Below are 15166 nucleotides of genomic sequence, written 5' to 3'. Positions count from 1 at the left end.
CGGCATTCGCGCACCGTGCATCTCTTCTGAATCTGATCAGAAGCCGAAAGCAAAATCAATTTTCAATTGATTCAAACGATTAAATCACGACGATATTATTATTTTCGCAGGAGTACGACAGCCTAATGACAGAATGGCAAGCAGCCGGTCGCAGACTAGCCTTGGAGATGTCCGAGCTGAAGGAATGCAGCAGCCTGTCCGGCGCGTTGACGCCTCTCGGTCGTCTGCTCACGGACCCCACGTTAAGAAGAACATCCAGAGACGCGGAGGAAGCGATCTCTTCGCTGGAGGAACGTGCTTCGCCATTATTGCACCTTGAGCACATTAGGTTGGAGAGACACTACACTCTTCCTGCTAGAAAGCGCGATATCCGCGGGCGAATCTCGCGAGTCACCGATCGATACGTTATTGAAACTTATTATCACTCGTATTCGTTTTTCCCTCGCACGATTTTATATGCTCGATTCCACTTTAATTAAACGTGTCCACGATCTCCTCGTTCGTTTCGTCGATAAAGTAGCAATAGTATACGAATTTCTTGTTTAAATGTGTCTTTTGCATTAACTCTCGAGGAGGAGTAAATCGGGACAGAGTTGCAGAAACTTGCGAAAGCACATTCTTGCAAACGATCGTCCGGATAAGTTACAAACGGCGAAGATAGGGTTCATCAGTAGGGTTCGATGTTTCGTTAGCGATAAGCCCGGCTACGCGAATTCCTAACGGTGCGTCGCGATCATGGCGCTTCCTTTTTATCTTTCCAAGATTGGCGGTGAAACGAGCACAGAGATTGGTCGAGGAGGTCGGGAACGCCGCCACCAGGTTGGAATCGTCGTTCGAATCGCGACGAGCGACCATCCGGAATCTCGCGGTTCTCAGGAGTATCGAGGACCAAGCGCACGAGGTAAGTACACATTAATCATACTTTCATTCATTTATTTGTACAGTATAAATAAATGAATTTGCATGACGCGTACAATAGGTGTGTAGTATCGGTAGTTTTATTTTTACAAGAGAAAGAAAGTAACGATAAAACAAGAAACGTATAAATTACACAATCCTCCCCGATTCGATCTTGAGCATTGAAACAAAGGGTTCGTTGTAACCCGCCGATACTTTCACCTCGAAAATTGCACGGCTGGACGATTCCCCGTCGTTTCGGATCGAAGTGTTCGTCGAACGGCCGAGTGGCAGATCGATCGGTCGGTCGGATTCCCTCGATCACGGATCCAGGCTTTTCCACGGGCACAGGAGCACCGGCCTCCGGGTAACCTCGTTTCTGGCATCCCCGACGACCTCGAGCCGATGTTCGACCTCGTTTGCAGGGAGTCGTGTGCTCGAATGCTCCAGTCCCCTGCTTCCTGTACGCTGAATGAGCCGCGGTAAACGGCAAATCGAACGTTGCCTCTCTAAGTAGCACAAACATGGATCACCAGCTTGCCATTTAGAGAGGTACACGCTTCAAGATTCCGCGCTATTGCCTATCATTCGAATGGTTATCCTTGAACTCTCGGAGGATCAGAGGCATACGCGATCGGACGTAGTTCCCTTTAAAAGCTTCACGTTATCGTGGGTTATTCTCGCGGTGACGTTTGCGGAGGAGGAGCGCGTTCACGGCCGAGCCTAATCGATAATTGACAGCATAGTGTCGATAAACGGTCGACAAATATTGTGGGAATCGTTCGGTTACGGCTGTGGATCGCGGAAGGAGGATCGGGTTTCGCGATTCCTCGCGAACTCGCGGCAGACAGCGCGGCACCGCAGCGCACGGAACAGGTCCCGTCGAGGAAAAAGCTTGAATGTTTTCCCGTGGATATCCTGTGAATTTGCGGCGATTCGATCGAGCATTGTAAAGAAAAAGAGAATCGACGAAGCTGTTCGAGCGTATCGTTGAAATCTCTGGGATTTCAAGATTTTATCGGAGACTATCTGGTATCAGCTGGTTACATTATGAGCTGTTACGTAATGTATAAGGTGTTGGTAAAGAGGATTTCAACTTCGATAATGGAAATTTCATTTAACACGTTGAATGTCGCAGAGGTTATCGGCGACTGGCACTTTATATTGAATATAATCAAATAATTAAAAAAGAAAATCGGGAGAATGACTTTGAACAGCGTGAATATTATTCTATTTCGATGGTGATATTTGATGTAGATAGAATCTTGTCAGAGAAAAAAGTGAAATTAGAACTAGCTATATGAATAACACTTTGAATCGAAGGAAAGAAAATGATGTAAAACGTTCCTGGAATTAGGAAAATGATTGTAACCCGCGCACCTTGTCTCCTCCCATTGTTCCGAACAATCATTGTGTGATTAACCGTCCCGTGGCTGGTTAATGGCCGAGCAAAACCGTGTTATTTACAATGGCTCATTGTATTATGCTAATTAAACGCGTAATCAGCGTGCACGTAGTGCACCGCATAGAACCGACACGCGGCCTGACACGATCCGCGAGCGTACGTGCGACAAACGTGACAACTCCGTCTCAACCGGAAACACGTGAACGTACACCGTGTTCAGAGAATTTGGAATTTAGCTGTATCACGCGTTACGAAGTTGCTTGTGATATAATCTATGCGTGTACGAAGATACATTCCGATTTGTTTGCTAATTTTTCAATCGAGATAATTGCCAATGATTCGGCAATTATATTGAGATAAGATTTCGGTCATCGATGCCATTGGCCTCCTTAACGATCCTAGGCAACTGACCAGTTCGTTGAAAGTCATAAGAAAGTGATGGGAAACTTTAGACGGGACGACTGACGCGGGTAGCACACGATGTCATTAGAGGGTCAAGAAAGAACTTTCTCAAAATCTTCGATATGCGCTGACATCTGCTCAAATCACCACCGTGTGAATCTTCTTTAAAGTATATAGAACTTCGTCAAGTTATACATAAGGTGATTGAAAAATAGTATTCTGAAATTCAGGAGGAAAAATTGAGGAGGATCTTTCGAAATAAATAGCAATATTCTAGTCGGTTTTCTCGTTACCCGTGAGAAGCGAATCATTAAACGAGAAGAGGATCTTGATAAGGTTGGATTCCTCGACGCGACCTCCTCGAGGACGATGTATCGCGAGGAAGCGAATAGGGGAGGCCATTGGTGCGCGTGCTGCTCGACAACGCTGTTGCTTTTACGTCGAAACGCCTCTCCATATAAGACCAAGTTCGATCTTGATCGAAGAGATCGTACGTCCGAGGATCGTCCTTTTTTTTTTTCACGAACAGTGGCTCGCGTTGTTCGACAGCCGCAAGGAAGGACGCGGATTCCTGGCTCGAGAAGTGGGTCGATTCCGACAATTGTTTAATTGTTCCCTTAGAGGAGATGGTGGAAAGAAAGGATGAAATTGAAGACGGGTGATTAAATTGCAATATTGCTCGAATCGAGATTAAGATTCCAACGATCGCTAGTAAATGATATTAAAATATTTTTGCAAAAACGCCCACGCAGAGTTGAGGAAGAGTGAAAAAATGAACGAGGCAAGAAGAGGTTCAGGCGGATCAGCTCTCTGCATTCCGTTATTACACGTTCCACTTCGATCGAACGAACAACCACCTTCGTCCTACAGCCTGCCCTCGACGTATAGCTCGTCTTCGGTCGAGCGCCGTATTTGGTTCACGGAAATAGCGCGTGCACCGTACCGACGGGGCTACGAGGGAGGAGTAGAGACGAGAAGGGAATGAAAAAAGGGAGAAGACGAGGAAGGATCAGAGGCGGACCGATCGGGCTCGAATTAATTGCCGTAACACCGGTTCCTCCCTCTGCACCAGAGCGCCACGTACAAAATCGCGGACGTGTGTGGGAAAGTGTGTTGAATCCTCCACAGGATTGACCTGATGTTTTACTTTTTATTTCGCAACACGATTTTATTCGAGATAGGCACAATGTTCTTCTGGCAACACGTGAAAGCTCTCGAAGAATGTATTACTTACTATCAAAGTTCGAAGAAGAAAAGGTGTCTTCTTATTTTTATTTTACGGAGTCGTTTTGTAACATTCTGGAGACAGCAGAATTTCTTTGCCCGGACCTTCTGTCGAACCGAAGAAACGTGTAATTTCGTCCAAGTTTTAATGTTTCCTGAATCATTTCGTTTTTCGAGTGCATTATACATCTTGAAATGGAGTCGCTTGTAAAAAGCAAATTGCATTTGAAAAGTCGTTCTTGAGAAAGTATCAGCGCAATTATCTACGGGGAAGAAAGTACGAAAGGAAATTACGTAGATGAATCGGTTGGTATGTTCGTTAATGCAATTCTCGGTTTAAGAATGGAAACAAAGAACCTCTTCTCGTTGATGCTGAACACATCGTTCCAACACCTTAGCGTTTCATAAAAGACCACGACTCTTCGAAAGCCGTTCGACGAGAAAAATGAAGGACTTTTCATTGCTTTGGTGGTGCAAAAGACGATCGTTTGAACGGCGAGGCGATCGCTGATGAACACGGCACGTTTCGCGACGCCGTAAAATGCATTTACGATGCAATTCGATGAATAACGCGAGCGATCCTTTGTTCGTGGCTGGATTCGATGGTAACAAGAGTGGTGGAAGGATAAAATAATAAATAATTGAGAAGGTGAGCCGAGGTCCATAAAAAGAAATGAAATAATGAATAAAGAGGGATGAAATTATAAATTTCGTCTCCTTGATGAGCTTTTTCAATAAGCTAAGAAAATGAATAAAGTAAATGAAATAAAGTGGGAAAATAAATGAAAGGTATATATACGTTTGACAGGTAGATCCGCACCCCTCGGCGGTCGCGATAAGATGAGCGAACAGCTTGCGATCGAAGAGATCCTTGCAGAGAGCCTTGTATCGGTATTATCTGCCCGGAGATTTATGCACGACGAACGCCGTGGATACGATCGATTGAAATTAATTGAAGGTGTCTAAGCACCTGACGAATGATTGATATAAGAGTGGAACAGGAAACCTTGTCCCGATAATGCCTCTTGATGAACGACACTCTAATGAGCATTGTCGTTTACTTTAGCAACATTTAGTATCGGCTCTTACAAAACCAAGAATTTTGTAATATTCAAAAGTGGAGCAAGGACTTGTTATATAGATTCTTCTAATCAAGCAACCTCCATTCTCGGTATCGAAGCATAATCAATCCGGATAAAGTAGAGTCAGAAATTCCTCTCGCGAATCTCGGGCAGTCATTTATCGCGTGCCCCGTTGTCTAGCGCGTGTTTAGAAAGCCGACGATAGGAATTTAAGGCTCGTAGTGACTCACGAACAAGCTCGGGGCTGGATGTTGCAGCAGGGCAAAAGTCCCTGGGAGGCGGCTTCTTTCAATCAGATAAAGAGATGCGCCGGGCATAGCCAATGAAGGCGAACGTTTTTCCCTGCCGGTTCGAGCTGGTACCGGTGCTCGTATTCATCCGTTGTTTCGCCGCCTTTCGCGTTTATAGCGCACGCGTGCATATCAGCTCGCGGAGACCGTAAGCCGTAAGGTCTAGGTGTATGCCTTTTATAAGCTGCCTCCCCCGTTCCCCTACCTTATCTAGCCATTGTGCGCTCCCTAGTCGACGCGTTCCCTTATTGTTGCAAGCTGTATCGCTGTTTTCGCAACGTCGTGGAACTCCCGCCGCGACGGCGACTCCGCTTCGTTGCATAACGAACATTTCGAGCTCGACTGCAACCGCCGCGCCGCGCCGCGCCGCGCCGCGCCGCGTCGCGATGTTTTTCCCGCTCGAAGATTTTCCCTGCTGATAGAGAGCCTTTGCTTCTTGCCTCGAGAAACAGCCTCCATAGTAGCAGCGGTAGTCGCTCCTGAAGTAATATGAACGATTCGGATCGCGCTTCTATGTACCCAATGGTTACTTATGAAAATTTCATAGACTTTCTTTGTCTTTGATGCTCGAATAGAATCATTGACGATAGTTGTTGCTGGTTTAGAAAAGATAGCTATCTACAATGCGGAAGACTGGTCTTTCATTTCCGGTATTAGACCGTCTTCAACTTTTTTTCCTGCAAGTTCCACCAATTTGATCATTTTTATTTTTTTATTTTTCAACAATACCATCGAGAGGAATTCTCCGTTTACTCATGGAAGAAACGCGACTTTGGTTAGAGTCCTCTTTGCTGATACCATTGTCACCAGTGAGCGCATGCAAATAAGCGGGAAGGATTGCTTCGTCGCGTCATAACGCCTTATTGGTAGAATCCATGCTGGCCACATCGTTCTTCCTTTTCTACCGACGTTTTATCGTTTCTACGAAACAGCCTACAAAGGACAGGATGTCCACGGATCATTGAGTCTCCATCCCGAGGATTTTATTCCTCTCCATGCTGAGAACCCTTTCACGAAGTGTCCCGACCACGGGGTTTCGTGGAAGCTACGCTCCGATTTCACCTTGCCCCCGAGCAATTATCTCGTGTTTTTCGACTTCTAATTAAACACGGCCCGGCGCGGCATGGAGTTTGAAAGCGTTTCCACGTGGCATGGCGGCGCGATCATCGTTCAGATCTCGTGGCTAGATAACCACAGGGGCAGATCGTGGCTAAGATGTTTCGCGAAAATTACTGGGCAATTAATTCGATTAACGCCCGCAATTAATTTCATCCAGTGTCGCTGGTTGACTCAATTGAGTCGTTCGGATTTTGCTTCGACGGCAGAAATATCGTGGCGTTTGAAAATTTCACGGTAAAGAGAAGAAGGGAGAAAGCATTACCAACGTGTACCATCTTAATTAAAAAAGTTTTCCTTCCTAAGGGAAGTTTCATTGCAAACGGTTCCTGAGGGCTTTCTCGTGGAAACGATGGAATTGCGTGATCGTCGACCATCCGGCAACAAAGCCGCCATTAGGCTAGGCTCAACTTTGAACGATATTATTCTCTGCCTTTGTCCAGAGGTTCTGGAAGCAGTGTCCAAACTGGTCCTTCCAGGACACCAATCTCGTTACCAGCGGTCGTCGACCAGTAATTATATCGAAACGCTTAATGGGATTAACGTAAACCAGACATGGTTTTTACTGCGTTACTATCCGAATAAAGGGATGATCGTGCCTTTGGGAAATCGGAAAATGTGATCAGGTCAAATTGGACTGGGAAATGCCTTAGAATGATATTTGGGGACGCTTTAATTGAGGATAGTGGTAAGGATCATTGCGGTACCAAAGGATATTTAGGACCATCCACTAAATTAACATACAGACGTTTAATATTTCGATTTGAAAAACCTTTGAAAGAAATATAACGTAACCTCGTTTCTCATCCTTAAACACGAATTGAAAGTAAAACGATCATTGACGAGCCGTTAGTTTATCGCGCTCGTAACCACACAGCGAACATCGAAAAACAGCCAGTGGGTATATATAATTTACCAATTATCGCTAATTGAATGGAATAAACCGTGCGGAGCGGGACATTTAATTATCGGTCTGGCCGAAGATTTCCCACGTTATTAGGTCTCGCGAGTCGACCTCGGAAAACCTTCTGACCGCCGTTTTATAGGTAACCGAGACCTATAGTACCGCTAATACTGTGCGACTGATTTAAAGTTCGTTTATCATCGAACCGCGCGAACCAACGAAGACAAAGAGGGTGGGAAACTCGGTTGCACGCGGAACAGAGAGCGAAACTATTACCAGAAGAAGTTATGGTTATAGATTATCGTCGGACAGAGAGACGACGAAGAATCGTACAACCGTTAGAAGAAAGATTGAGAGATTCTCGGTGTTGGAAAGTGGATGTACAGCGAAGTTGCTGGTCGAACGGGAGAAAAGAAAAAGGGTGAAAGAGATAAGGTAATCGTTGGTTAAATCGGTGATAATCACGCTTTCGACCGAGATACGTGTACACGTTGGCAATTAATTTCGTAATTAAGCGTAAAAGCGATAACTTCTATCGCGAAAATATATGAACAGAGAGTGAGAGAGAGGTGAGATTTGTTCGATTACCGTCCATTCGTTCGCTTTGTAAAATCTCGATCGTAATTCTGTCGGTTTCATTGAAACGGGCCAACGTATTATTTAAACGAGATTGCGCTTTTCGATTAATAAATCGAGCCGCGCGTGTTTTCCCCCGTCAGAAGCTCCAATCATCGGCTGTGGCTGGCTTTGACCCACGGCCTGAATAAATATTGATTCACCGATCGATGCACGCGGCCTTTTGATGCGGTCTTGCGGTCGTATTGTTCCCTGTCGCTTTCTCGTCTGGATTTTGGCCAATTTTAGAGCGGTCGTCGCCCGTTTTCTTGCACAGTTTCACTTTTTCGATAGTCGATGCGAAACTGGTCTTCGTCAACGTTCTTCTTATTATCTCAAAATCAATTAATCATCTACTCTTTTAAAAGAAAGAGACAAAATAACAAAGTCGAGAAGATTCGCCGTCTTAAATCACGAGGAACGGTGCAACTTTCAAGAGGAATACGGCTTTCGCGCGTGCATCACGCCGGACGTGCAAGCGAGGAGGACAAAAAGTAGCCAGATAAATAGCAGAAGTGCCGCGAGAAAGAAAAGCGCGCGTGCGTCCGCTTCCGAGCGAAGATGCTCGGAAGATAGATAGACGGTCCGCTGGGTAAAAGGGGTGAAATCCTGGAGCAAACTCGCGCGGATCCATGGATCACGCTCGCTACCAATGCTCGAGCGTAACCTCGAGCCGGCTCTTCTATCGCGCGTCTACACGCCGTGTAAATATTTGTATGATGCACGGCCCGAACCCGTCGTATCTTAACAGAATCTTTGCCATGCCGTGTACACATATTATCTCTGGCTGATATCGCACCGAGCAAAACGTCCCAAGAATAAGATCGTCTTCCAACGTCTCGCAATAGATGAAGTATCGAGTCGATAGTAACCTCGCCCAGTTTTTGCAAAAATCTGTTTTAACTGACTGCTCGATTTAATCCCTTATCGTAGAATTTCCTTCGGAAAAATATAATTAGGTAGGTTCAAGATTCGGTAGAGCTTAAAGTTGAACAAGTAGAGCAACTGAAATTGGTCAGACGCCTGATCGTACATTTCGTGCGGTACAATTTCTGAATCCGTCGATCGAATTCCAATCGGGACATTAGCCGGTCTGAACGCTTCTAAAATATACTGTCTCGACGTATAAACTGTTGATCGAACTGGTGTTTCGCGACGATAGCAACGCTTGTTTCGCGTTCCAGGAAAATATACAAGGATGAATAACGACGAACACGCTGGAACGGGAGAGTTTAATACCGACGAAATATTTGGCGAGATTATTCGGTTGGTCCGTGACGGGCTTGATTGGAGATGAGCAAACTCGATAAGCCGGCTGGAGGGCCCGCGAAAGAATTTTCAGGCCTGAGAGCAGGTGTCGCGTACCGGCTAACCTGTTCCAACATGGCGAAAGAAAACGACGAAACATCCAACCTGCCACCTTCTACGATGCCCTGCTCTCGTATTCAAATTCCCGCAGGCTGGCTCCGATGCTAAACTGAATTTTACACCTTACGAAACGAATTGATTCGGTGCTCGAGCCTATGTACGGTGTCCATAAACCGGTAGATGAAAGAAAATTGATTCTTATTACCTACGATCCTAGTTTATCATAGTTATATGAAAGTAACAATATTTTTCTTTATTTCAGAATCGATTGTAATAAAAAAAGTAGCCATCTTTGTTGCGGTTTTTCCGTTAACTTCGTGAAAGTAACGCTTCCCCGTGCTTCTTCTTCCCTTTCGTGGTCACGGACACGCATTAGCGGTTTCTGACCCGGAAGTCATCTGAAATCCATACGTGTTCGGTGCTCCATTAACTTTCGACGAAATTGATCCCGATACCCTTGATTCGTTCAGTGAAAGATAGATTTTGGTGAAATCGACCGCATAAATTGTCCTGCATCTCAAAGATATTGTCAAACTTTCGAGTTGGTATTTTGAAATAATTCAATTAGACTATGAATAAATTTTGAAGACAAGTATGTATCTTTGTTCAGGGTTGAAAAGTCTTCTATTTTCGATCGTCGCTATTGTACGCACATCCTACGCATCAGATAAATCGAAACGAAATGGTGGTACTCTGTACACTGTCGTCGCAATTACTATGCGAAACGATACAGGACCGAGTGTGTCGATATTGCAAATCACCAGCCACGCCAGCAGAACTTTCTCTGAAAATCGATCGAGCCGCGTCTCGATCTCGGGGCGTTATCGAGAGCCCACGTGACGATCGATCGGCGGGAGTTCGTTTCACGATTCTTCGATCGCGCGCGATCCTTTGTCCAGCTTAGCGACGATAAGCCGCGTCGAATCACGAGACGTCGCGCTCGCTCGAGGATTTTGCAACGGGCCCGTGTATCTCGCATAAATTACACACGCGTTTCTGTGCCTCTGGCCCGTTTTCTTATTACGAAACTCTCCGTCTCAGTCGCTCTATGGGCGTCGTTCTATGACTTTTATTGCCGTGCCGTAACCTCTGGCACCAAGTACACACGATCGTAAGTCTACATTGTCGCTCGGCTATCAAGAGATTGCGACACCTTTGCCTTCGCTTCTGATCGAGCCCCGAGACTCATCGAGAAATCCAATTTGTCTTCAATTTAATCCTTTCCGGTCGTATCGCTTCGCTCAGACGTTGTGTAACGCGTCTCGCGCATTTTATTGCACTTTATCGAATTTTATTTAATTGTCAAACTCGGACCACTGCACTTTTAAAAAAAAGTTGAGTGATAACGTGCTACCTTGAAAATTATATGAAATAGAGAGGTGCTAATTTAACGCATCAATTCCCACGGTGAAAATTGTTGTACGTAATACCAAGTGTTATTGTATCATTTACCGAAGATATAATTATGTAATTTTTCTATTCAACTTTACAATTTCACACCTTATATTATTAGCACAATATTAAGGATATTCGAAATTAATTATCTAAATTTAAATTTGTGGTGATAGTCACTGGCGCCGACCTCGTCGGTCAACGTGTCGATGATACGTCTTTAATTATGTAGGTGAAGATTTAGAGGGCGGTGAGTCGTTTTGCAATTCGTTACGCAAAACAGTGATTGCCTGATTCCCTTTGATGTTACGACTTTATTACTTTGCGGTTCAATTTGCTCACAGAGCGTTGGTATGAGAAAGATGTGGATCTATAAATGATGTAACGATGGGTTGAAAGATCGTTTTCACTTCTTATGATTCCACGTTTAATGGAATTTTGAACGTCTCGTCGGTCGTGTGAACGAGTTTCGAAACATTCGTTACCATGTTTCTATAAAATTTCGGACGAACGATTAATTAGATCTACTTCCACTCTAAGAGGTGACATAAAGCGTGCTTTATGTCAACCTCGTTTACAAGAAGATGCGTAACATATCATATGCGTACCCTTTCACTGATTATTATCTATTGCGTTGCGTCGTGTACTTTCGACTATCTCAGATTTTATGTACCTTTATATTCTGTACTATATGTTTTGCCTAATGTAATGTTTTGTGCCATATTGCTGAATGCCACCAGTACCGTGTTGTATGTACACCGGTTGTATCTTATATGCACGAAGGTTCTTAATACAATTATTTTTGTTAAAATTTGTATCAAAGGGTTAATCCCGTTTAGTAAATAAATAAATAAATAAATTAAGATACTCGTTGAAAGGAATTTGAAAAAAAAGTAATCGACGTGGTAGCAGCAGGATAGTTATACTTAGGGTTCCAATATCAACGAGTGAGTCACTGTGAGTTCGCCTGCCTTTTCTCGGCTCGCAGAAGAGCAGAACGAGTGCCGGGTTCTTGGAACGCTCTGGTATGCTAATTGCGATCCCTCTACGTACTCGAGTACGTGCAAGCATTGTCGTTCACGATGCGTGTACATACACGCACGTTGATCCAGAAGGTACAGGGTTTTATGTACGACCTAAGTCGACTCCCGTCTTCTCTTCTTTTTCTTTCATTTCTTTTTCTTAGCTTAGGATTTGAAAAAGACACGAGAGGGTAGTAATAAAAATTAAAATCATGTCGAAGCAGATACACTTGCTTCGTTAATTATTTGAGAAACATTGCCGAGTAGGGAAGCAATTAATTGTAAGATTCTTGGATTTTAAAGAATCTTAGTTGCTCGACAGGGTTTTGAGAAGATTCAAAGGCTCTCCGACTTTTTCCTTTCCCGTGGTGGATTCCTCGGCGAGAACGAAGATATTTTCGGGACATCTTGATTATCTTGGGACTTATGACGACGACACGGGGTAGGTAATATAAAAGGGAGAGGTGGGTTTCGGTAAACCTTTAACGTTACGATCATTGGTTAGGCTACCTGAGGACAAAGATATTTGGTCGATGATTAGGATTTAAAGTTAAAAGAAACAAATTCCTGCGGTAATCAAACACGGCGAATAAACTATTTCAGGTACCGGTTCCGTAAAAATAAAAATGATGAGCATAATTAACCCATTCGCTATCGCAGTGGAAATATCTGTGTTTGGTAAGACAAATTATAATAAATTCTATAAGTATGATGTTACCACAAAGGAGTTTCGACTTTTAATGATTAAATTCCTTATCGGGACGAATCCAAGAATCAGTTCCTCTCAGAAAGTTGTCAGTGCCATAACGAACGCATCGTGACAAATTTTTCACGCCGTTGGCAGACGCGACCCGCGTTGTTAAATGTGGTCGGAGAATCCCGTCGCGAATTCCAGCGATGCTAATCGCGGCCAATCTCTCTCTCCACGAAGGTAACTCGCAAAAGAGGTACCTGCGAGTCGTTCAACCTTATCCACCAGGCATCTGTGTTTCAGTTATAGACAAAACTATACGTACGCATAGAGACGGGGCCCGATCGGCCACGGGTATCTCTGCGATCCCGCGGCTACAGATAATCTCCGCGGTTATGCATCTTCGCGACATACTTATTCAATTAAATCGACGCTGCTATATCCGACTAAATATTCTGGCTGCCTTATCGAACGGGCCCGCTACGAGCGTTAACCTACATCGCGGCCCGATTAATTAGATTCTAATAAACAACGCGGATAAACGGAGACACGAGATATTTATGCGCTGCGCGATCGATGAATTGTTAATTAATCCTTGGACGGCGGAGCTGTTCTTGAAATTTTATTTGAAAACCGTTCATTGCTCTATAGAAAGAAAGGGAATCGAAATAAGTACCTGTGGAAAATTTTAATTATGCAGTGGGGCGTATTCAGAAAACGTTCGTATAAAAGACAATTCACATTCAACGTATGTAGGAGTGTAAAAAAAACGAGCCTATCTTTCGCCGGTGAGAATCACAGGAAAAAACAGTCCCGCTTTACACGACAAACATCCTGATTTGCAGTTCGAACCGTTGAACAATTAGAATTTCACGGGAACCGCTGTGTCATCGAACGTCTGGGGTATTAGCCGATCCTGTGAATTATGCGGCACAAGTTCTCGTATTCTCTCTCTTTCTCTCTCTTCGTGTTTCCCTGTCCATCTCGAGGGTACTCGTTCAAGATCCAAGCAGATGAACGAAGATTCTCATTACAGAAAATAGCTTCGAACTCAGTCATGTCATTAAGTATGCGAGTCGCGACCACAGGCACGGCACTACCTGCGGGAACATCCGTGCAACTCGAAAACTTCTAATCCACCGGCCAGGATACATCTCTCGCTTCTTCACATTCTCGCTTCTATCCTGGAAATAATTACACGCTGTTGATCGTTATTGAGCCGCGAGCTTTAAGTGCAATTCGTTCCGTTTTCCATATTCATTCAGACATTTACTCATTTTATTTACTTCGTTCGAGTATCTCTTTTTCGTTGCTTCTTTTATCTTCCCATAGCGCTCCTTGTATTATTAATCGCATCTTCAAGATTCAACGTTCGAAATCTCTGTTACAAATTCAGATTGATTAATTAGCAAATGGTATCGCTGCGAGAATCTTTACGACCAAAGATGTGATAATAGACGTCTAATGCACTTCTCGGTACTTTGACGATGACGTTTCATGTATTATCGCAACTAAGCCGTTACTGGCACGCTATTTAGTATACGTGTTTGCATTTAATTAGACTTCGATCGTGAGTGCAGGAGTCTCAGTCTACCTCCAACCGTTGCGAACGTCGGTATAGAACAATATACGGTGGTAGAAAAATATACATCTGCGGTGTTTTTATTGTTTATTTCTTTTTTTAATTAATCGTATAATAATTACAATACTTCGCGTCTTTCTTCACTTTCAATTTTTCATATTTCACAATTGTAATTCAGGGGTGGCGAAAGGGTTGGATCGAAATCGATGCGTTTCGGAAGTGGAAGGTGTATGCAACGAAGGCGAAGTATTACAGACAGGTGGGAGGGGCGTGTATGTAGTTGTGTCCGGTGTGGGTACGTCTTAACGCTCGATCCTGCTTGGCATCAGTGAGCGTTTCTCTGCCGGCAGCATCCGATCCACGCTCTCGATCCAAAGCGCGAGTGCGTTAGTGCGAGCGTGCGTGCAAAGGATCCCGGCGACATGCGTGAAACGCGAGCGTGTTCGTCTAGCGTGTTCGGGTACCTGCGATCCATCGTTTCTCGGTTCGAGTGAACTCGTGCGGATAGAGTGAGGTGGATGTTTCTTCCTTGATGTGCACGTGTGCCAGACAAACAGGATGTACGGCGTGACTAATTGGCACGTGAGAACATTTCGAACGAGAATGGTATCGTTGACTCGGTGATCGATCGATTTTTCAAGAACTTGACCTTCGATGAGGTGTTTCTTTCGCTGAGGAACGGTGAGGATATTATTTCTTTCTTTTTGTTAAATCATGATTATAGGAAGCGATCGAACTTGGCTGGTGCAAATCATTTTTTATTTCATTGCATCGTGAATTTGAGTAATTTTGAACAGTATAGAATGGACTTTGGCAGATATCTTAATGCATACTAATTAGTATACGCTTATGTAACGTGCATTGCAAAATTACATCTACCGCAATGCATCAATTATTGTATAATTACAAAAGTGACTAATCACCGACAGAGTGTAAACCCTTTCACAAATTGATCGCAAAAACTTGATACAATAAAGTTGACAAGATAAATCTTTGCACTATTGTAACACACGTGTTTTGTAATTAGCATTCAATTTCCAAGGACGTGTATGTACGTCATTCGCAGCGAAAGTGTTAACTTTTGACAGATGACAGATGGTTGTCGCGTTTTCGATGATCCAAGCAGATTTTATTTATCTCTGTTGCACGCTCATCCATAAACATGACAAGAAACGT

The 15166-nt window shown here is 44.0% G+C and overlaps 1 protein-coding gene across 3 annotated transcripts in view; it reads left to right on the top strand.

Annotated features, from left to right (window-relative positions):
* Positions 1–15166, top strand: part of LOC117601202 (uncharacterized) — a 196239-nt gene that overhangs the window by 136186 nt on the left and 44887 nt on the right. For all 3 annotated transcript variants that reach the window (XM_034317688.2, XM_034317706.2, XM_034317697.2), the window contains 2 exons: positions 111–328; positions 763–901. In XM_034317688.2, coding sequence (XP_034173579.2) covers positions 111–328; positions 763–901 — 357 coding nt within the window. The remainder of the gene's footprint in view (positions 1–110; positions 329–762; positions 902–15166) is intronic.

Source organism: Osmia lignaria, chromosome 9 (genome assembly GCF_051020975.1).
Source record: "Osmia lignaria lignaria isolate PbOS001 chromosome 9, iyOsmLign1, whole genome shotgun sequence".
NCBI classification, from domain to species: Eukaryota; Metazoa; Arthropoda; class Insecta; order Hymenoptera; family Megachilidae; genus Osmia; species Osmia lignaria.
The sequence above is the reverse complement of the archived record's forward strand: the minus strand, read 5'-3'. Positions and strand labels throughout refer to the sequence as shown.